Genomic DNA, 21,878 nt, shown 5'->3' with positions numbered 1-21,878 from the left:
CTAAATGCACCATATCTGTGCCATTTTTGAGCAGCACTAATGACTTGTGTTGCAGGTTTAGGAGAAAAACAGGCTGAAGTGCTTGACCTAGTGAGTTAAATGGCTATATGCAGCATTGTTAAAGGCTGTTCTATAGCAAAAACTGGTCATATGACACCATATAGGTTTCTTAAGCAGAGATTCAAATGCTACTAAGATTGGCTTAAAAGCATTATATATAAAGCACCAATGTGAAATCACCTTTAATGAGCATGACATCTCAAACTCCTGCATGTATATGTAGTGCTGTATAGATGCAAATGCAGCCTATTCAGATCAGCACATATTTAGGCCTGTGAGGAGGTATATATTTTGCATAGGGCAGGTGCAAGCACACCGACTATGGTGATTAGTAACAAACCAGGTGCATATACTGCTCATGCTTAGGTGTATGCATCTCAAGATGCGTACTACTCTACACATGTGCGGAAAATACACCTTTTTTTGCCTGGCTTACAATTGTGATGACTTACAGTATGTGTAACTATTACCTTACTGCCCTTTAGCTTCTTCCTTGTAGCCATGGTTTAGGAGAGCGTCTCCAAGATTCTCTGCCTGGATAATGCATAGATCAATGGTGCCATGCTACAGAATCACTAGGAAGCCCACTCTTCTGTAGGAAGAAAAAGGGGATCCATTTTAAAAATAAATAAAATTTCTGTTTTTATAATGGAATTTATTTTTGTATTTATGTCCACATGAACATGTATGCAAGGTGCTGCTCCCCTAGCTGTTTGCTTATGACATGATGCATGGTATAAAATATGGTTACTGAGGCTGGAGAATGGGCTGTCATGTAACTACCAAAATAAAGGAAACTCTAAACCAGTGGCCACAACAACCCCCTAGCTTCAGTGTGACTTAGCATAAATGTCTAACTATATTGGATTGGTGTGAATACTGTATATAGTTTATTAGCCGGTTTTGTGGATGGCAATAGATAACACGGTCTCAAGTGCCACTACAAAAATCTAATTTGTCCACAGCCTATATATCCATATCTTTGCATCAGTCTTCCCTGCTACCTCCAGCTTGGCCACTGTTCCTTCTGAAACACCAGCAACTTAAGAGAGCTTATTACCGCAGTTTTTTCCAAACAATGACCCTTTACCTTAGTCATGGTAGACAAAATATTAGACAACTGAACTACACTGTATTTACAGATCTCTAAGCATGATTGGATGTTAAAAGCATAATGACAATCATCATTGTATTTTAGACAAGGGTTTCCTTTATTTTGATTGTTACCTCTATGTATTAATGTTGATAATTGAATGGACTCCCATACCAGCTTACAGTGCACAAGTTTGCTCTTGGAACTTGGGGATGTGAGTTTTTCAATATCCAAGCAAGCAGTATGTGTTCAGTTCTAGACTAGCATAGTGCACTCTCGCTGCAGTGTCGACACACAGAGAAATGGCCTGGTGTTTATCTATGATATGGGGGGCAGTCAGTACAGCAACTTTGAGCTGGAATTAAGCAAGAAGATCTTGAGCCTGCTGAGGGTGAGTGTATTCTCCATTCATCCATTTGCCCTGCTGAATATGCCATTAATCAAACACCAAATTAGGGCTCCTGTGTGTCCCAGTTTTCCTAGGACATACATGGTCTTTGTCCCTGTTGATCTATAATTAAAAAAATATTTTTTTTTTATTATTACCAGGGGTATATTTACTAAAGTACAGGTTTTAGAAGTGGAGATGTACTCATAGCAATCAATCAGATTCTAGCTATTATACTCTAGAAGGTGCTATATAAATGTTAAGTAGATTCTGATTGGTTGCTATGAGCAACATCTCCACTTCTAAAAAGCCGCACTTTAGTAAATATACCCCCTGGTGCGTGTAAAATATTAGGAATAGTGGACATAAATTCTCCCTAGATTGTGGGGTGTTATTTTTATCCAGAAAACTTTTTGTTTTATGGGTGTTCCAATTTTCTGATTTTAAAAAAAGTCTTACAGTAATTCAGGCCTTACTTCACCTGACTGTACAAATCTCATTGTCCATATTACCCCGTACAAAAGACATTTGAATTCCTTGACAGAAAAAGCATGTTTGCAATCCCTTCCAACCCCAGTTGCAGTTGCACCTTGCATGTTTTATTCTCTCCTGCAATGAGTGGTCTGCCGAATACTGGCAAGCTCCTATTCAATCTAACGTAGTATTAATAAATACTAATGCCCCCAGAAAAGAAAAATGTTCCCCTGTTATCTGTATGTGAGCAATATCTGTGTTTTATAATAGGGAGCATTTCCTGCCCGTTTAAAGAAAGTCCTCATCGTTTCGCCTCCTGTCTGGTTCAGAGTTCCCTATTCTATCATCAGTTTACTACTGAAAGAGAAGTTGAGAGAGAGGGTAAGTGCATTGTATTTGTTGTAACCTAACTGATCTGCCATGTGAGATATCTGGCATGTACTTCTAGGTGTCATTGATATATGTACCAAGGCTGACTCTACTCACGAGACAGCTCCCAAGAGTATAGGCATATTTCTTAAATTTTGCACAATTAATCGGACTCAATTTGCAGAGCCGGTGTTACTATTGGGCAGCAGCCTAGGTCGCCAGCATCTGGAGGACACCAGTGAGGCCGCCTAGCACAAAAACATTTGGGGAACAGCCTAATGATATTTAGCAATATCATTAGGCTGAAGCTTTGCCTAGGGTCCCGGGAGACCTTGCATCGGCCCTGCCGACTTCAGTAATGTGGGAAACTTAAATGTTGTGAAATTTAATGGAAACTACTTCTTCCGTAATCATAAGAGGATAGAGTGTTGGGAGAGACCAGGCTTAGAAACCCCAACCTTGAACTAATCACTAAAAATTGAAATACCTATGTAAATGAGGGACACTAAGCATACTGACTGCAAGGGCTTCCACACAGGTGTGACTTGTGCTAAGTAAGCAAGTGACCTCTCACCATGGTCAGGGTGACATATAAAAATGCTGCACAGTCCTGGCTGCCAAGAATGAAGGCTAGTATGGCTATTAGCTGAGACCTCAGTGATTTTGAGAGATCAGTGATTGTTGGGGCACTTTTGACTCATTCAGGATGTAGTGCATAAACATCTTATCACACTTGTCAATGTACATTTGTAAGTTCTGTAATGCAAAAAGCACAGACAATGGACGACTGAGCAATGGAAGAAGGTGACATGGTCAAATAAACCATCCTTCACCATGTTCTTACAAATCGATAAGTGCACGTGTAGCAACAGCATAAAGATCTATTCCTTGAGTGCTTGTTGCCAACGTAAAGGGATCTGGTTGTTCCTTTACTGTTGTGGGGTCCATTTTCCATGCATGATTTGGGTGATTGTATGCCATTAGAAGTCAAAGCCAATGCTAAAAGCATCTTAATGGTACAGAGTGAGCATCTTCACAGCATTCCTTTCCTGACGGAAGGGGTGTTCTCCATCTACAGAGTACTTGTGGAAACTCAGTAGTTTGATAAGCATGACACTAATCTCCATATGTCATGGTCTTCTCAGTCATCAGATCTAAACCTAAACAACCAGGCGTCCGTTGAATAACTGTACTGTGGAATGATTCTGCTGCGTTGCTCTCTACTCAATGCTACTGTTAGTACAGGCTGCACCTGGGGCCTAGTGCTTGGTGTGTGGTTTGCTAGATACTATACATCCAGGACAGTGAGGAATCAACAGTCTGGAAATACGCAGTCTAAGAGTAAGAAGCATTTGCTTTCCTTCTTTCTCAGGAATTAGAAGAATTGCAACATATGCATTGACTAAACCTGTAAGTTTCATATTATAAGCAAATTGCAGACTATTTATCCTAACCAGAATATGAATATATTTGAATTTATGCCTTTGATGGATGTCCTTATAGCGCGTGCCAATGTCTAAGGCCATGACTGTTGCTATTCCAAATGCAGCAACATTAGAGGATAATTGTCTAGATGCAGCCTGGGATCAGCCACTACTTACCTACGCGTCGGCGTCCTTGGGCTTAGGTGTTCAGTCGCCGGGAGTGGAGGTGAGTGGTAGCTGAGTATTCTCCCCGGGGTCTGTTAGGGCTTCCGTGCGTGCGTCCTGATTCCTGTGGTGGCGGGCATTGGCGGAGCCAGTTTGGTCCATAACACCTGACTAGTCTCTCCCAATGGTAGTCCTGCGGTCACTCAGCTGATCTTCTGATCCAGTGACCAACTACCTAAGGGTATTTAGTCTGACGCCAGGAACAGAAAGTTGCTGTTCAACTTCACTTTTCCAGTGACTATGATGCCAGTATTTGTTCCAGGCTCTAGGTTACTTTTCATAGCGTATCCCAAAGCTAGTCTGCATCTGGCTCTCCATCACCTGTGCCATCCTGAGCATATCCGCGTCTGGATTCCTAGTGACTTACTTTCGTTTTACCTCAAGTTTCGCTTCAGTTAATCCTCTTGTGTTTACCCAGCTCTGGCTCATTTACCAGTTTCTTGTGTCTCCTCCTGTACCATTCCCAAGCACTAGTTTCAGTAGCTTTCCCTGCATCTGGATTCGTGAAGCACCTTCCATTATCCTCATGATTGAATCTACAGCAGGCTTGCCTACCCTCCCGATTTGGCCGGGAGCCTCCCGATTTTCGGGTTCCGCTCCCGGCCCCCCGGAAAGGCAGGCAAGCCTCCCGGAAGTGTCCGAACCTCCCCACCTCCCTCCCTGAAAAACACAGAAATCCCCGCAGCGGGGGGCCCGGTGATGCAATTCGCGCAGAATCGCGTCATCGTGGCCCCGCCTCCTGCTTCACAATGCCGAAAATCACGGCATTGTGAAGAGGGGGCGGAGTCACGATGACGCGATCGTGCGACCACGCTCCCGGCTCCACCCCCAGTATGACACAAAATGGCCGCCCGCCCCCTGCTCCACCCCCAATGGCCGGCCCCGCCCCCCCGCTAATAGCCGACAATCAGCTCCCTCCCGGAAGGCTGGAGCTGATTATCGGCAAGTATGATCTACAGTGTATTAAGTTCACTAACCCGCATCTGAGTTCCCTGCACAGTTGCTTGTATTCCGTGCCTGGATCTACAGTATTTCTTTACACTACCCTGCGGTCAGATCTTCTGAGGTTACCCAAAGCATCCAGTTTCTGACCTTGCATTATTCCACGTCACTCCCAACTAGTCTGTGTCTGACCTCCTGTGTCACTTCCTGGTGTATCCTGAATCTGAATCCTGCCTCTGAATCCTGCAACGTTATATAGTGCATACTAGTGCATCATTCCACTCATTGTATCAGTGTCATTTCCTAGTCTCCTCGTCACTCCCAGGTACCTAACCAGAGGGCCGCGACCTGCTCACTCGGTGTGGCGAAACCCAAATCCCAAAAGAAGGGGTCACTGGTGGTGACCACTGAGTTGGTTAGACTCCGCGCCTCTGGTTAGGTCTAGCCAACACCTGGGTTTGACCTTTATTGAGGACACTAGAACTGTCACTCATCTAGCTGTCTTCTAGCCATCCTGTCCCCCGGCTCCCTGTCCTCCACAGAGGAATTCTGGCAATAATACAAATAAAATAAATTCAAGACCATTCTTATTTGATTTATGTAGTGGTTGGTGCTTATTGAGACAACATTTAACCTCGGCTTAAGACAAGAAGCTGGTTGAAGAGTAGTCAAAGCACTCTTCGAAGGCTTGCAGGCGATCAGCCTAGAAGTAAACTGTCTGCAAGACAGGTATTCTGCACACCAGGTAGAGACTGCAGTGGGAACATGTCTGCTGCTATACAAGGATCAGTGGTTCAAATCCACTTCAGATTCCTGGGTGGGGAGCATGATGGATTGGCAATACATTATGAATCTTCTAAGAGCACCACTCTGATTGTTTAACTATTGGTCTCACTGATGGCCTGGTCATGTGACAAGCCATACATGCATACATTACTCACTGTGGATGTGATTATTAAAGTGCCAATAGAACATAGGGTTATACATTGTTACTCAACCATATTTGTTTAGAGACCAGAATGGCTTCCTTAAGCCCAGATGGAATAGGTGAGAACCGTCATCGATGGCAAGGCATGGGATGACGATTCGATGGATGTCAAAGATGCTTACTTGCATGGTGCAATATGGAAAAGTCACCAGTGACTTCTCAGATTTTTGGTCCAGTCCCACCACTTTCAGTTTTAAGCTCTGCCTTTTGGTCTTAGGATCTCTCCACAGCTCTGCCTTTTGGTCTGAGGACCACTCCACAGATGTTCACAAAACTATGACTGCCTCCCGTGGTCCTGGGGTTGATGATTATCCTCTATCTGGTTGAACTCTTGATCAAGGTAGAGTCTCCAACTTCGTTTTGGGTGCACTGAAAATAGACAGCGCAGACTATAGAGTCTGATAGTTGGATTATCAATTTCCAGAAATCAAATCCAGTTCCTTCTTGGAGGCTGGTGTCTTTGAGTCTGCTCTTGGATATTCAACAGCAGAGGTTGATTATCCCAAGGTCATAATAGCCTCTTTAGTAATGTGTCTATTGGCTCTCAGATGAATGCAGTTTTTTTCTTTCCTAGGGCAGATGGTTTCATCATTTGAAGTGGTGCAGATTGCATAGATTCATGCAAGGACATTTCAAAATGAACTCCTCTCATATGGGACACGTTGTATGTTCACTTAACTAGACAATACATTGGTCTGTCAGATGTTGGTCACTTATCTCAGAGACAACAGACTAAGAGACTGTCCCTTTGCCATTTGGAATTGAACAACTGTGATGACAAATGCCAGGCTGGGGGGCTGTTCTCCTTTACTGCCAGTTTCAGGGTCTGTTTTTTTCTGGTGGAAGATAAGCTTCCGATAATGATCTCAAAATACAGTAAGTGTGGTACTAAATGCATTCATTTTGTATTAAAATCCATACAGATACAATTTGACAAAACTACATATTGGCATACTGTACATCAACTGTTGAAGAGGTACAAAAAGCTTCCTTGTATTGAAGGAAACCATTAAAATTAAGTTTTTCTTTTGTACCCAATTGAAGGAAACTAGCAAAATCATGCACTAGGCAGAACAAAGTTCTTTAGTTGTTCAGATTTATGTTTTCTTCCGGAAGATGATGGCACACTTCCTGGAAGAGCAAGCGAAGGCAAAGACAGTAGTCTTGGAAAACATTTTTACTCCTGGCCATTTCCATAGCAAAATGCTGTCAAAGATGGAGGCTCTGTCTTGTAAATCTCCCTATCTGATCTTTCATGAGAGTTGGGCTGTTCTGCAGATGAAACCACCTTTTCAATCTAAGGTGCTTTCGAAATTGTATTTTAAGTAACATATTGTGGTTATTGTACTAGGTCAGAATACATCTATGAAGGGAAAAAGGATCTCTTCTTTTATTGGATATTGTTAGGTTATTGAAGATTTATGTCAAAAGGACAAAATAGTTTAGGAAAACTGATGATTTTTTGGTCCTCTATGATGTGTCAAACAAACTGTACTAAGACGGATCACATCTGTAAAGATATTAATACACAATAGGTGACAACTGAGTGCTAGCTTAATCACTTTCCTTCAAAAATTGCTGTTATTCAGGTCCGTAGAAATGGATAGAGAAATCTTCAACTTTTTCTTTCAATACATATAAAAGAAGAAAACAATACAATAGTGCAACACCGTCTTAATAGATTAATATGTTCAAAGTGTATATAAAGCTGCACTCCTACCCGACGTTGTGTCTACTGGTTAGGTTGACTATTAATGCCGTATCCGGAGAGGGATATCGACCCACTTTGGATCCTCCTCCAATAATTCCTCCTCAACTTCTGTAGTGAATGTAGAGAGAAACAACACTTCCCTCAGACAAAATGAAAAGGCAAAGGAAGCCTCTAATAGTGTATTAAAGTTTTTTATTCCAAAGTAAACATTTTAAAACCATGTGCAAAAATACAATAAAGCAGCAGTAATAAAGATGGACTCCTACCAGATGTTATGGTCTACTATAAATATTAGACTTAAAGGCATAAATTACAGGTGTCCAGGCGTCCCCAGCAACTCTTCTTCAGGCCAAATTGGAAAGAGAGTGCATCAAGAATGCAAGTGCCGCTAGAGCACCTCCCACTGACGCATTTGACACTTCCTGTCTCTTCCTCAAAGTCATCTGTGGTTAGGGAAGTTTATATTGGGATGGGCAAACATGTTCCTTACAATGTATATGCACAATCATCCAGATTGGGTAGCAATTTATTAGCAGTGCAACACAGAGCTTTGGCTGAGCATCTGTGAACTGTATTTTTTTCCAGTGTATAAGTTGTTTTACTTTATTTTGTATTTCTGAGCTTAAAGGCAAATATAAAGCATTTTGAGTCCTATTAGGAGAAAAGTGCTACATAAATAACATTATTATTATTACTTTCTGTTTTCATAGAACCAGAAATATATCAGCTGGGACATGGCTATAAATATACCTCTGTTACCTGTAATATGAGGAGATGTAACAGTGAGGAGAACAAATTATTTAGAATTATTTAATGTGCCAACTTCCTAGAGGAGACTCTATACCCCAAGTTCCAGTGTCTTCCATTAGACTTTAGGGCAGAGGTTCCCAAACTTTGTCCTCAAGGCACCCTAACTGTCCAGGTTTTAAGGATATTCATGCTTGACCACATGACTTAATTAGTGCCTCAGTCAATTTGATTTAACCACCTGTGCTCAACCATGGATATCTCTAAAACCTGGACTGTTCAGGTGCCTTGAGGACCGCTTTTGGGAACTTCTGACTTAGGGGAAAGGATTTAATGTAAGTATAAAGATACAGTTTGGCATTTGGTCCACTTAATCATTCTACACATCTGTTGTTCTGAAAACATTCCAGTGAATAATTACATGATTAAAATCATATCTGTAATGAAACAACTGAAAATGTTGTTGTATTAAGATAATAAATACCTGGAATGGTCCCTTATTTTATTACATGTAGTGTCTGCTATCTTTTCCATATCTACAGGTACACATGGTGAGCATGAGTGAACTTCTTCAGCATTTACCTTCACAGTGTCTTCCTGAGTCTCTAGGAGGATTACTTCCATGGGACCCTGGCTCCTGGAATTGCCTTCTCCTCCCTGGCCGTGCAGGCAGGCCGGATCCCCTGGATGAAGTGGTTTTGGTGCTAGAAAAAGGACAGAGAGGGAGCGTGCATAGACCTTTACCTGGAAGCATGACACTGGATCAGTTGAAGGAACACATTGGCTCTTTAGGGAGACGTGGAGTATGTGATGAGTATGAAGCAATAAGAAATGAGGAACCAGATGGGTCTTTCACAGTTTCACTGTAAGTGTGATAAAGTATTGATCAACCTATTAAGGAAGAAAACTGTGTTATTGATGTAGCGTATGCATGACAATGTATGGTATTCTATTTAAAAAATTTGAGGATTATCGGAGTCTCTGGAAGTTCTCACAGGAGTTTAAGTCAAAAGAAAAACAACATTAAGGGGTGGTTACAGAATATAAGGAAGCAACCCTAGACCAATTGTTTTTGTATTAGAGGATAACAAATAATCGTGTAACCTGACTGGTCGCTAACCAACCAACCAATCTCATCTCTAGGAAGAAAGATTCTGCCTTGAACAATCAGAAAAGTAAAATCTGTCTGTTGATGGCAGTCACAAACACTAGATTGGTCACTTTTGAACTATCACAATCTATTCTGGTTATTTAAAGCTGACTACATTTTCCAATTGCTGGTCCTCTAGGCTACATGGATTGGCAAATATATATCAGCAGAAACTGCTTGTGCGTCCTAGTCGCATCGCTGTGTGAATAAGATATATTTGAAGGTAAAAAGTCGATCAGAAAGACAGTCGGAGCTACCGAGTAACACCCCTGAATGGCGTGACTAGACGGGCTGTTTAATGCACAAGGAGGCTATATGTTTGAGGACACATCTGTATGTAGCCTATCCTATTCAGCGAAGCACCTCTCCCACCACCCCCTACCGGCCGCACGCATGGTGCCACACCTAACCCACACCTAGCTGTTGCATGAAGTCAATAAATTTTGTTTTTGTTTGTTATTGCTCAGCTTTATCTTGATGGATCGAGATGAAACAAAGTGCATGATATCTCTGAATATTCACTACAAAATTATACAGTTTTCATTAAAATCGGTTTAGTAGTTTTTGCGCCAACTTGTAACAAACCGACAGACACAACGTTCTTATAATAGTAGATTTTCTTTTCTGTCCTTTGAAATCTAATAGTTTGGTCCTTTTGGATGATCAGTTTGGAGTATACTCATATGCTAATTTCAACCAAACTGGGCATGTTTGCCACTATTTTATTGTTTTAGTCCTTGCCCATGTTAAACAATATTTTGTGTCTTGCGATTACAGTAACCTTTCTCTCTCACCTATCCTCAGAGCTCCTGTGAACCGTGACCGAAATCGTTATGGGGATGTCCCATGTCTGGACCAAACGCGGGTCAAATTAAAACGTGTCAACTGGCATGATGTAAATATATATTATTTTTATTCACACACCTGTGACCTGTATTTTATGTAGAAACATAGTGAGCTGTTTGTCAGACTGTAGTTATGGTTGAGACTAAAATTTTCTCTTCACGTACAAGAACTGCCTGTATATTTAAATTCAATCTAACAAAATATTAGTTTTAACTTATGAGTCAGTCGAGTCACTTATAGTCTGTGTCAATCTTTCTGTAAGTCACATGAGTACACCAGGCACAGCTTTAAAATTTCAGTTTTCGGGTTCATTTATCATCCTTCAAATGCCTATAGCTGTATTGTCTATCATGTGTGAGGCACTGTGTACCATTATACGAATAAACTAAGCAGTATTTAAATTTATAAATGAAGAATGTATATATACAACAGACTATTGATAATTATTTCTAGTGATTTTGCAGCTGTATCGGGTGTATATCTCAAATTATTTTAAATTATTTGTGCAATTGCAAATCTTGAGAAATATGACTCAGAGTCAAATTATAAAAAATCAGCTCCCGACTATATTACTTTAGGAAGAGAGGAGTGTCACTTTTAGTTTTATTTTGCAGAAATATTGGAAGGGATTGGTAAAATTGCTGGATCAATGTATGGTAAAACCACATAGTGACCCAAATGTAATAGCCTGCGGTCTATGGGCATCAGCGAGACTTAAGCAAGAGAGCTGCTAGACTTAAAGTGCCAATTAGCTTTAAGTTAATACCAGGTTGGTTTTTCCTTCAAACCAATTAACGCTTTAAGTCTAGCAGCTATGTCACCAAACTCACATTGGTGTCCAGTAATTTCAGTCTAATACATCTCATTTTCTTATTAGTTCATCAGTGCTATCTAGAAAGAGTGTGTGTAAACATACTGTGTTTTTTGTGCACAGTGAGCTATAGCTATACTTTTATCCTTTAGCGTTCAGACTATATAAATGCCAGCTTTATGGATGGATATCTGCAGAAGAATATGTACATTGGAACACAAGGTAATTTAAAAATGTGTGTATATAGCAGATGTCCAGCCTTGGATGGATACTTGTTTAGTGTGAGTGGCTTACTGTGATATAACACTTGTTCAATCATTCTTCAAAACACTCATACACCAACAAATTGTGTGTGTATAAAAAAATATCCCTAAAAGTACAGCAAGGGCACTCACAGGCTGCAGACATATTCTGCATTTATTAAATATTACCAATCAGTCAGTGTCGACGTTTTGATCCTTTGTTAAGGAGCAGGTAGAAATTCACAGTCAGCACCAACACATATCCATCAAAGAGCAAGCTCTTGTTATATTGGTAATATTAATGCAAAATATTTCTGCAGCCTGGTGAGTGCCCTTGGTATCCTGCCATGGATATTTTTTTATATATGTCTGGACTGCCCTTGTTTGGTCCATGCAGGAACACCCCAGTGGTCGCCATTTATATAAAAAATGTTTTCATGAAGTTCTTCAACATAATATGCTGTGTGATTGTGTGAGGTGCACCTTAAAGGTGATTGAGAGTATTTTGGGTATGCTGTGTGATGATGGTGATAGAAAAACGGTGGATATGCTGTGTGATGATAGGAGCAGGGTGGGTATGCCTGTGTGATTATGGTGATAGGAGCAGGGTGGGTATGCTGTGTGATTATGGTGATAGGAGCAGAGTAGATATGCTGTATGATGATGGTGATAGGAGCAGAGTAGATATGCTGTGTGATGATGGTAATAGGAGCAGAGTAGATATGCTGTATGATGATGGTGATAGGAGCAGAGTAGATATGCTATGTGATGATAAGAGAAGGGTGGATATGCTGTATGATGATGGTGATAGGTGTAGGGTGGGTATGCTGTGTGATGATGGTGATAGGAGCAGAGTAGATATGCTGTATGATGATGGTGATAGGAGCAGGGTAGATATGCTGTATGATGATGATGATGGTGATAGGAGCAGGGTGGATATGCTGTGTGATGGTGATAGGAGTAGGGTGGATATGCTGTGTGATGGTGATAGGAGCAGAGTAGATATACTGTGTGATGATGGTGATAGGAGCAGAATAGATATGCTGTGTGGTGATAGGAGCAGGGTGGATATGCTGTGTGATGATAGGAGTAGGGTGGATATGCTGTGTGATGATGGTGATAGGAGTAGGGTGGATATGCTGTGTGATGATGGTGATAGGAGCAGGAGGGTATGCTGTGTGATGATGGTGATAGGAGCAGGGAGGGTATGCTGTGTGATGATGGTGATAGAACCAGGGTGGATATGCTGTGTGATGATAGGAGCAGCGTGGGTATGCTGTGTGATGATGGTGATGGGGGCAGAGTAGATATGCTGTGTGATGATGGTGATGGGGGCAGAGTAGATATGCTGTGTGATGATAGGAGCAGGGTGGATATGCTGTGTGATGATAGTAGGGTGGATATACTGTGTGATGATGGTGATAGGAGCAGGGTGGATATGTTGTGTGATGATGGTGATAGGAGCAGGGTGGATATGTTGTGTGATGATGGTGATAGGAGCAGAGTAGATATGCTGTATGATGATGGTAATAGGAGCAGGGTAGATATGCTATGTGATGATAGGAGCAGGGTGGATATGCTGTGTGATGATAGGAGCAGGGTGGGTATGCTGTGTGATGATGGTGATGGGGCAGAGTAGATATGCTGTGTGATGATGGTAATAGGAGCAGAGTAGATATGCTGTGTGATGATAGGAGCAGGGTGGATATGCTGTGTGATGATGGTGATAGGAGCAGAGGAGATATGCTGTATGATGATATTGATAGGTGCAGGGTGGATATGCTGTGTGATGATAGGAGCAGGGTGGATATGCTGTGTGATGATGGTGATAGGAGCAGAAAAGATATGCTATGTGTTGATAGGAGAAGGGTGGATATGCTGTGTGATGATAGGAGCAGGGTGGGTATGCTGTGTGATGATGGTGATGGGGGCAGAGTAGATATGCTGTGTGATGATGGTAATAGGAGCAGAGTAGATATGCTGTGTGATGATAGGAGCAGGGTGGATATGCTGTGTGATGATAGGAGCAGGGTGGGTATGCTGTGTGATGATGGTGATGGGGGCAGAGTAGATATGCTGTGTGATGATGGTAATAGGAGCAGAGTAGATATGCTGTGTGATGATAGGAGCAGGGTGGATATGCTGTGTGATGATAGGAGCAGGGTGGATATGCTGTGTGATGATGGTGATAGGAGTAGGGTGGATATGCTGTGTGATGATGGTGATAGGAGCAGAGTAGATATGCTGTATGATGATGGTGATAGGAGCAGAGTAGATATGCTGTGTGATGATGGTGATAGGAGCAGAGTAGATATGCTCTATGATGATGGTGATAGAAGCAGGGTGGATATGCTGTATGATGATGATGATAGGAGCAGGGTGGATATGCTGTGTGATGATGGTGATAGGAGCAGGGTGGATATGCTGTATGGTGATAGGTGTAGGGTGGGTATGCTGTGTGATGATGGTGATAGGAGCAGAGTTGATATGCTGTATGATGATGTTGATAGGAGCAGGGTAGATATGCTGTATGATGATGATGGTGATAGGAGCAGGGTGGATATGCTGTGTGATGATGGTGACAGGAGCAGAGTAGATATGCTGTATGATGGTGTTAGAAGCAGGGTGGATATGCTGTATGATGATGATGATATGATAGGAGCAGGGTGGATATGCTGTGTGATGATGGTGATAGGAGCAGGGTGGATATGCTGTATGATGATGATGATATGATAGGAGCAGGGTGGATATGCTATGTGATGATGGTGATAGGAGCAGGGTGGATATGCTGTATGATGATGGTGATAGGTGTAGGGTGGGTATGCTGTGTGATGATGGTGATAGGAGCAGAGTAGATATGCTGTATGACGATGGTGATAGGAGCAGGGTAGATATGCTGTATGATGAGGATGATGGTGATAGGAGCAGGGTGGATATGCTGTATGATGATGGTGATAGGTGTAGGGTGGGTATGCTGTGTGATGATGGTAATAGGTGCAGAGTTGATATGCTGTATGATGATGGTGATATGAGCAGAGTAGATATACTGTGTGATGATGGTGATAGGAGCAGAATAGATATGCTGTGTGGTGATAGGAGCAGCGTGCATATGCTGTGTGATGATAGGAGTAGGGTGGATATGCTGTGTGATGATGGTGATAGGAGCAGGAGGGTATGCTGTGTGATGATGGTGATAGGAGCAGGGAGTGTATGCTGTGTGATGATGGTGATAGAACCAGGGTGGATATGCTGTGTGATAGGAGCAGGGTGGGTATGCTGTGTGATGATGGTGATGGGGGCAGAGTAGATATGCTGTGTGATGATGGTAATAGGAGCAGAGTAGATATGCTGTGTGATGATAGGAGCAGGGTGGATATGCTGTGTGATGATAGGAGCAGGGTGGATATGCTGTGTGATGATGGTGATAGGAGTAGGGTGGATATGCTGTGTGATGATGGTGATAGGAGCAGAGTAGATATGCTGTATGATGATGATGATAGGATCAAGGGGGATATGCTGTGTGATGATGGTGATAGGTGTAGGGTGGGTATGCTGTGTCATGATGGTGATAGGAGCAGAGTAGATATGCTGTATGATGATGGTGATAGGAGCAGGGTAGATATGCTGTATGATGATGATGATGATGGTGATAGGAGCAGGGTGGATATGCTGTGTGATGATGGTGATAGGAGCAGAAAAGATATGCTATGTGTTGATAGGAGAAGGGTGGATATGCTGTGTGATGATAGGAGCAGGGTGGGTATGCTGTGTGATGATGGTGATGGGGGCAGAGTAGATATGCTGTGTGATGATGGTAATAGGAGCAGAGTAGATATGCTGTGTGATGATAGGAGCAGGGTGGATATGCTGTGTGATGATAGGAGCAGGGTGGGTATGCTGTGTGATGATGGTGATGGGGGCAGAGTAGATATGCTGTGTGATGATGGTAATAGGAGCAGAGTAGATATGCTGTGTGATGATAGGAGCAGGGTGGATATGCTGTGTGATGATAGGAGCAGGGTGGATATGCTGTGTGATGATGGTGATAGGAGCAGGGTGGGTATGCTGTGTGATGATGGTGATAGGAGCAGAGTAGATATGCTGTATGATGATGGTGATAGGAGCAGGGTGGATATGCTGTGTGATGATAGGAGTGGGGTGGATATGCTGTGTGATGATGGTGATAGGAGCAGGGTGGGTATGCTGTGTGATGATGGTGATAGGAGCAGAGTAGATATGCTATATGATGATGGTGATAGGACCAGAGTAGATATGCTGTATGATGATGGTGATAGGAGCAGAGTAGATATGCTGTGTGATGATGGTGATAGGAGCAGAGTAGATATGCTCTATGATGATGGTGATAGAAGCAGGGTGGATATGCTGTATGATGATGATGATAGGAGCAGGGTGGATATGCTGTGTGATGATGGTGATAGGAGCAGGGTGGATATGCTGTATGGTGATAGGTGTAGGGTGGGTATGCTGTGTGATGATGGTGATAGGAGCAGAGTTGATATGCTGTATGATGATATTGATAGGAGCAGGGTAGATATGCTGTATGATGATGATGGTGATAGGAGCAGGGTGGATATGCTGTGTGATGATGGTGACAGGAGCAGAGTAGATATGCTGTATGATGGTGTTAGAAGCAGGGTGGATATGCTGTATGATGATGATGATATGATAGGAGCAGGGTGGATATGCTGTGTGATGATGGTGATAGGAGCAGGGTGGATATGCTGTATGATGATGATGATATGATAGGAGCAGGGTGGATATGCTATGTGATGATGGTGATAGGAGCAGGGTGGATATGCTGTATGATGATGGTGATAGGTGTAGGGTGGGTATGCTGTGTGATGATGGTGATAGGAGCAGAGTAGATATGCTGTATGACGATGGTGATAGGAGCAGGGTAGATATGCTGTATGATGAGGATGATGGTGATAGGAGCAGGGTGGATATGCTGTATGATGATGGTGATAGGTGTAGGGTGGGTATGCTGTGTGATGATGGTAATAGGTGCAGAGTTGATATGCTGTATGATGATGGTGATATGAGCAGAGTAGATATACTGTGTGATGATGGTGATAGGAGCAGAATAGATATGCTGTGTGGTGATAGGAGCAGCGTGCATATGCTGTGTGATGATAGGAGTAGGGTGGATATGCTGTGTGATGATGGTGATAGGAGCAGGAGGGTATGCTGTGTGATGATGGTGATAGGAGCAGGGAGGGTATGCTGTGTGATGATGGTGATAGAACCAGGGTGGATATGCTGTGTGATAGGAGCAGGGTGGGTATGCTGTGTGATGATGGTGATGGGGGCAGAGTAGATATGCTGTGTGATGATGGTAATAGGAGCAGAGTAGATATGCTGTGTGATGATAGGAGCAGGGTGGATATGCTGTGTGATGATAGGAGCAGGGTGGATATGCTGTGTGATGATGGTGATAGGAGTAGGGTGGATATGCTGTGTGATGATGGTGATAGGAGCAGAGTAGATATGCTGTATGATGATGATGATAGGATCAAGGGGGATATGCTGTGTGATGATGGTGATAGGTGTAGGGTGGGTATGCTGTGTCATGATGGTGATAGGAGCAGAGTAGATATGCTGTATGATGATGGTGATAGGAGCAGGGTAGATATGCTGTATGATGATGATGATGATGGTGATAGGAGCAGGGTGGATATGCTGTGTGATGATGGTGATAGGAGCAGAAAAGATATGCTATGTGTTGATAGGAGAAGGGTGGATATGCTGTGTGATGATAGGAGCAGGGTGGGTATGCTGTGTGATGATGGTGATGGGGGCAGAGTAGATATGCTGTGTGATGATGGTAATAGGAGCAGAGTAGATATGCTGTGTGATGATAGGAGCAGGGTGGATATGCTGTGTGATGATAGGAGCAGGGTGGGTATGCTGTGTGATGATGGTGATGGGGCAGAGTAGATATGCTGTGTGATGATGGTAATAGGAGCAGAGTAGATATGCTGTGTGATGATAGGAGCAGGGTGGATATGCTGTGTGATGATAGGAGCAGGGTGGATATGCTGTGTGATGATGGTGATAGGAGTAGGGTGGATATGCTGTGTGATGATGGTGATAGGAGCAGGGTGGGTATGCTGTGTGATGATGGTGATAGGAGCAGAGTAGATATGCTGTATGATGATGGTGATAGGAGCAGGGTGGATATGCTGTGTGATGATAGGAGTGGGGTGGATATGCTGTGTGATGATGGTGATAGGAGCAGGGTGGGTATGCTGTGTGATGATGGTGATAGGAGCAGAGTAGATATGCTATATGATGATGGTGATAGGACCAGAGTAGATATGCTGTATGATGATGGTGATAGGAGCAGAGTAGATATGCTGTTTGATGATGGTGATAGGAGCAGAGTAGATATGCTCTATGATGATGGTGATAGAAGCAGGGTGGATATGCTGTATGATGATGATGATAGGAGCAGGGTGGATATGCTGTGTGATGATGGTGATAGGAGCAGGGTGGATATGCTGTATGGTGATAGGTGTAGGGTGGGTATGCTGTGTGATGATGGTGATAGGAGCAGAGTTGATATGCTGTATGATGATGTTGATAGGAGCAGGGTAGATATGCTGTATGATGATGATGGTGATAGGAGCAGGGTGGATATGCTGTGTGATGATGGTGACAGGAGCAGAGTAGATATGCTGTATGATGGTGTTAGAAGCAGGGTGGATATGCTGTATGATGATGATGATATGATAGGAGCAGGGTGGATATGCTGTGTGATGATGGTGATAGGAGCAGGGTGGATATGCTGTATGATGATGATGATATGATAGGAGCAGGGTGGATATGCTATGTGATGATGGTGATAGGAGCAGGGTGGATATGCTGTATGATGATGGTGATAGGTGTAGGGTGGGTATGCTGTGTGATGATGGTGATAGGAGCAGAGTAGATATGCTGTATGACGATGGTGATAGGAGCAGGGTAGATATGCTGTATGATGAGGATGATGGTGATAGGAGCAGGGTGGATATGCTGTATGATGATGGTGATAGGTGTAGGGTGGGTATGCTGTGTGATGATGGTAATAGGTGCAGAGTTGATATGCTGTGTGATGATGGTGATGGGGGCAGAGTAGATATGCTGTGTGATGATGGTAATAGGAGCAGAGTAGATATGCTGTGTGATGATAGGAGCAGGGTGGATATGCTGTGTGATGATAGGAGCAGGGTGGATATGCTGTGTGATGATGGTGATAGGAGTAGGGTGGATATGCTGTGTGATGATGGTGATAGGAGCAGAGTAGATATGCTGTATGATGATGATGATAGGATCAAGGGGGATATGCTGTGTGATGATGGTGATAGGTGTAGGGTGGGTATGCTGTGTCATGATGGTGATAGGAGCAGAGTAGATATGCTGTATGATGATGGTGATAGGAGCAGGGTAGATATGCTGTATGATGATGATGATGGTGATAGGAGCAGGGTGGATATGCTGTGTGATGATGGTGATAGGAGCACAGTGGATATGCTGTGTGATGGTGACAGGAACAGAGTAGATATACTGTGTGATGATGGTGATAGGAGCAAAATAGATATGCTGTGTGGTGATAGGAGCAGGGTGGATATGCTGTGTGATGATAGGAGTAGGGTGGATATGCTGTGTGATGATGGTGATAGGAGCAGGAGGGTATGCTGTGTGATGATGGTGATAGGAGCAGGGAGGGTATGCTGTGTGATGATGGTGATAGAACCAGGGTGGATATGCTGTGTGATGATAGGAGCAGGGTGGGTATGCTGTGTGATGATGGTGATGGGGGCAGAGTAGATATGCTGTGTGATGATGGTAATAGGAGCAGAGTAGATATGCTGTGTGATGATAGGAGCAGGGTGGATATGCTGTGTGATGATAGTAGGGTGGATATACTGTGTGATGATGGTGATAGGAGCAGGGTGGATATGTTGTGTGATGATGGTGATAGGAGCAGGGTGGATATGTTGTGTGATGATGGTGATAGGAGCAGGGTGGATATGTTGTGTGATGATGGTGATAGGAGCAGAGTAGATATGCTGTATGATGATGGTAATAGGAGCAGGGTGGATATGCTGTGTGATGATAGGAGCAGGGTGGATATGCTGTGTGATGATAGGAGCAGGATGGATATGCTGTGTGATGATGGTGATAGGAGCAAAGTAGATATGCTATGTGATGATAGGAGCAGGGTGGATATGTTGTGTGATGATAGGAGCAGGGTGGGTATGCTGTGTGATGATGGTGATGGGGGCAGAGTAGATATGCTGCGTGATGATGGTAGTAGGAGCAGAGTAGATATGCTGTGTGATGATAGGAGCAGGGTGGATATGCTGTGTGATGATAGGAGCAGGGTGGATATGCTGTGTGATGATGGTGATAGGAGCAGGGTGGATATGATGATGATGATAGGATCAAGGGGGATATGCTGTGTGATGATGGTGATAGGAGCAGGGTGGATATGCTGTATGATGATGGTGATAGGTGTAGGGTGGGTATGCTGTGTGATGATGGTGATAGGAGCAGAGTAGATATGCTGTATGATGATGGTGATAGGAGCAGGGTGGATATGCTGTGTGATGTTAGGAGCAGGGTAGATATGCTGTGCGATGATAGGAGCAGGGTGGATATGCTGTGTCATGGTGATAGGATTAGGGTGGATATGCTGTGTGATGGTGATAGGAGCAGAGTAGATATACTGTGTGATGAAGGTGATAGGAGCAGAATAGATATGCTGTGTGGTGATAGGAGCAGGGTGGATATGCTGTGTGATGATAGGAGTAGGGTGGATATGCTTGTGATGATGGTGATAGGAGCAGGAGGGTATGCTGTGTGATGATGGTGATAGGAGCAGGGAGGGTATGCTGTGTGATGATGGTGATAGAACCAGGGTGGATATGCTCTGTGATGATAGGAGCAGGGTGGATATGCTGTGTGATGATAGGAGCAGGGTGGGTATGCTGTGTGATGATGATGATGGGGGTAGAGTAGAAATGCTGCGTGTTGATGGTAGTAGGAGCAGAGTAGATATGCTGTGTGATGATAGGAGCAGGGTAGATATGCTGTGTGATGATAGGAGCAGGATGGATATGCTGTGTGATGATAGGAGCATGGTGGATATGATGTGTGATGATGGTGATAGGGAGCAGGGTGGGTATGCTGTATGATGATGGTGATAGGAGCAGAGTAGATATGCTGTATGATGATGGTGATAGGAGCAGGGTGGATATGCTGTGTGATGATAGGAGTAGGGTGGGTATGCTGTATGGTGATGGGGGCAGAGTAGATATGCTGTGTGATTATGGTGATAGGAGCAGAGTAGATATGCTGTGTGATGATGGTGATAGGAGCAGAGTAGATATGCTGTATGGTGATGGTGATAGAAGCAGGGTGGATATGCTGTATGATGATGATCATAGGAGCAGGGTGGATATGCTATGTGATGATGGTGATAGGAGCAGGGTGGATATGCTGTATGATGATGGTGATAGGTGTAGGGTGGGTATGCTGTGTGATGATGGTGATAGGAGCAGAGTAGATATGCTGTATGATGATGGTAATAGGAGCTGGGTAGATATGCTGTATGATGATGATGATGGTGATAGGAGCACGGTGGATATGCTGTGTGATGGTGACAGGAGCAGAGTAGATATACTGTGTGATGATGGTGATAGGAGCAGAATAGATATGCTGTGTGGTGATAGGAGCAGGGTGGATATGCTGTGTGATGATAGGAGTAGGGTGGATATGCTGTGTGATGATGGTGATAGGAGCAGGAGGGTATGCTGTGTGATGATGGTGATAGGAGCAGGGAGGGTATGCTGTGTGATGATGGTGATAGAACCAGGGTGGATATGCTGTGTGATGATAGGAGCAGGGTGGGTATGCTGTGTGATGATGATGATGGGGGCAGAGTAGATATGCTGTGTGATGATGGTGATGGGGCAGAGTAGATATGCTGTGTGATGATAGGAGCAGGGTGGATATGCTGTGTGATGATAGTAGGGTGGATATACTGTGTGATGATGGTGATAGGAGCAGGGTGGATATGTTGTGTGATGATGGTGATAGGAGCAGGGTGGATATGTTGTGTGATGATGGTGATAGGAGCAGGGTGGATATGTTGTGTGATGATGGTGATAGGAGCAGAGTAGATATGCTGTATGATGATGGTAATAGGAGCAGGGTAGATATGCTATGTGATGATAGGAGCAGGGTGGATATGCTGTGTGATGATAGGAGCAGGGTGGGTATGCTGTGTGATGATGGTGATGGGGCAGAGTAGATATGCTGTGTGATGATGGTAATAGGAGCAGAGTAGATATGCTGTGTGATGATGGTAATAGGAGCAGAGTAGATATGCTGTGTGATGATA

At 43.5% G+C, this 21,878-nt stretch overlaps 1 protein-coding gene across 4 annotated transcripts in view; it reads left to right on the top strand.

Moving 5' to 3' along the window:
• Positions 1-21,878, top strand: part of PTPN9 (protein tyrosine phosphatase non-receptor type 9) — a 65,134-nt gene that overhangs the window by 13,643 nt on the left and 29,613 nt on the right. For all 4 annotated transcript variants that reach the window (XR_015869732.1, XR_015869733.1, XR_015869731.1 and 1 more), the window contains exons 5-9: positions 1,439-1,544; positions 2,286-2,396; positions 8,964-9,286; positions 10,376-10,466; positions 11,381-11,450. Coding sequence is in view for 1 of the 4 variants with exons in the window: in XM_088446192.1 (XP_088302318.1) it covers positions 1,439-1,544; positions 2,286-2,396; positions 8,964-9,286; positions 10,376-10,466; positions 11,381-11,450 (701 nt within the window). In the remaining 3 variants the exon portion in view is untranslated. The remainder of the gene's footprint in view (positions 1-1,438; positions 1,545-2,285; positions 2,397-8,963; positions 9,287-10,375; positions 10,467-11,380; positions 11,451-21,878) is intronic.

The sequence above is a fragment of the Taudactylus pleione genome, unplaced genomic scaffold (assembly GCF_031769625.1).
Source record: "Taudactylus pleione unplaced genomic scaffold, aTauple2 ptg000019l, whole genome shotgun sequence".
Classification (NCBI taxonomy): Eukaryota; Metazoa; Chordata; class Amphibia; order Anura; family Myobatrachidae; genus Taudactylus; species Taudactylus pleione.
This window is presented reverse-complemented; position numbering and strand designations above follow the sequence as displayed.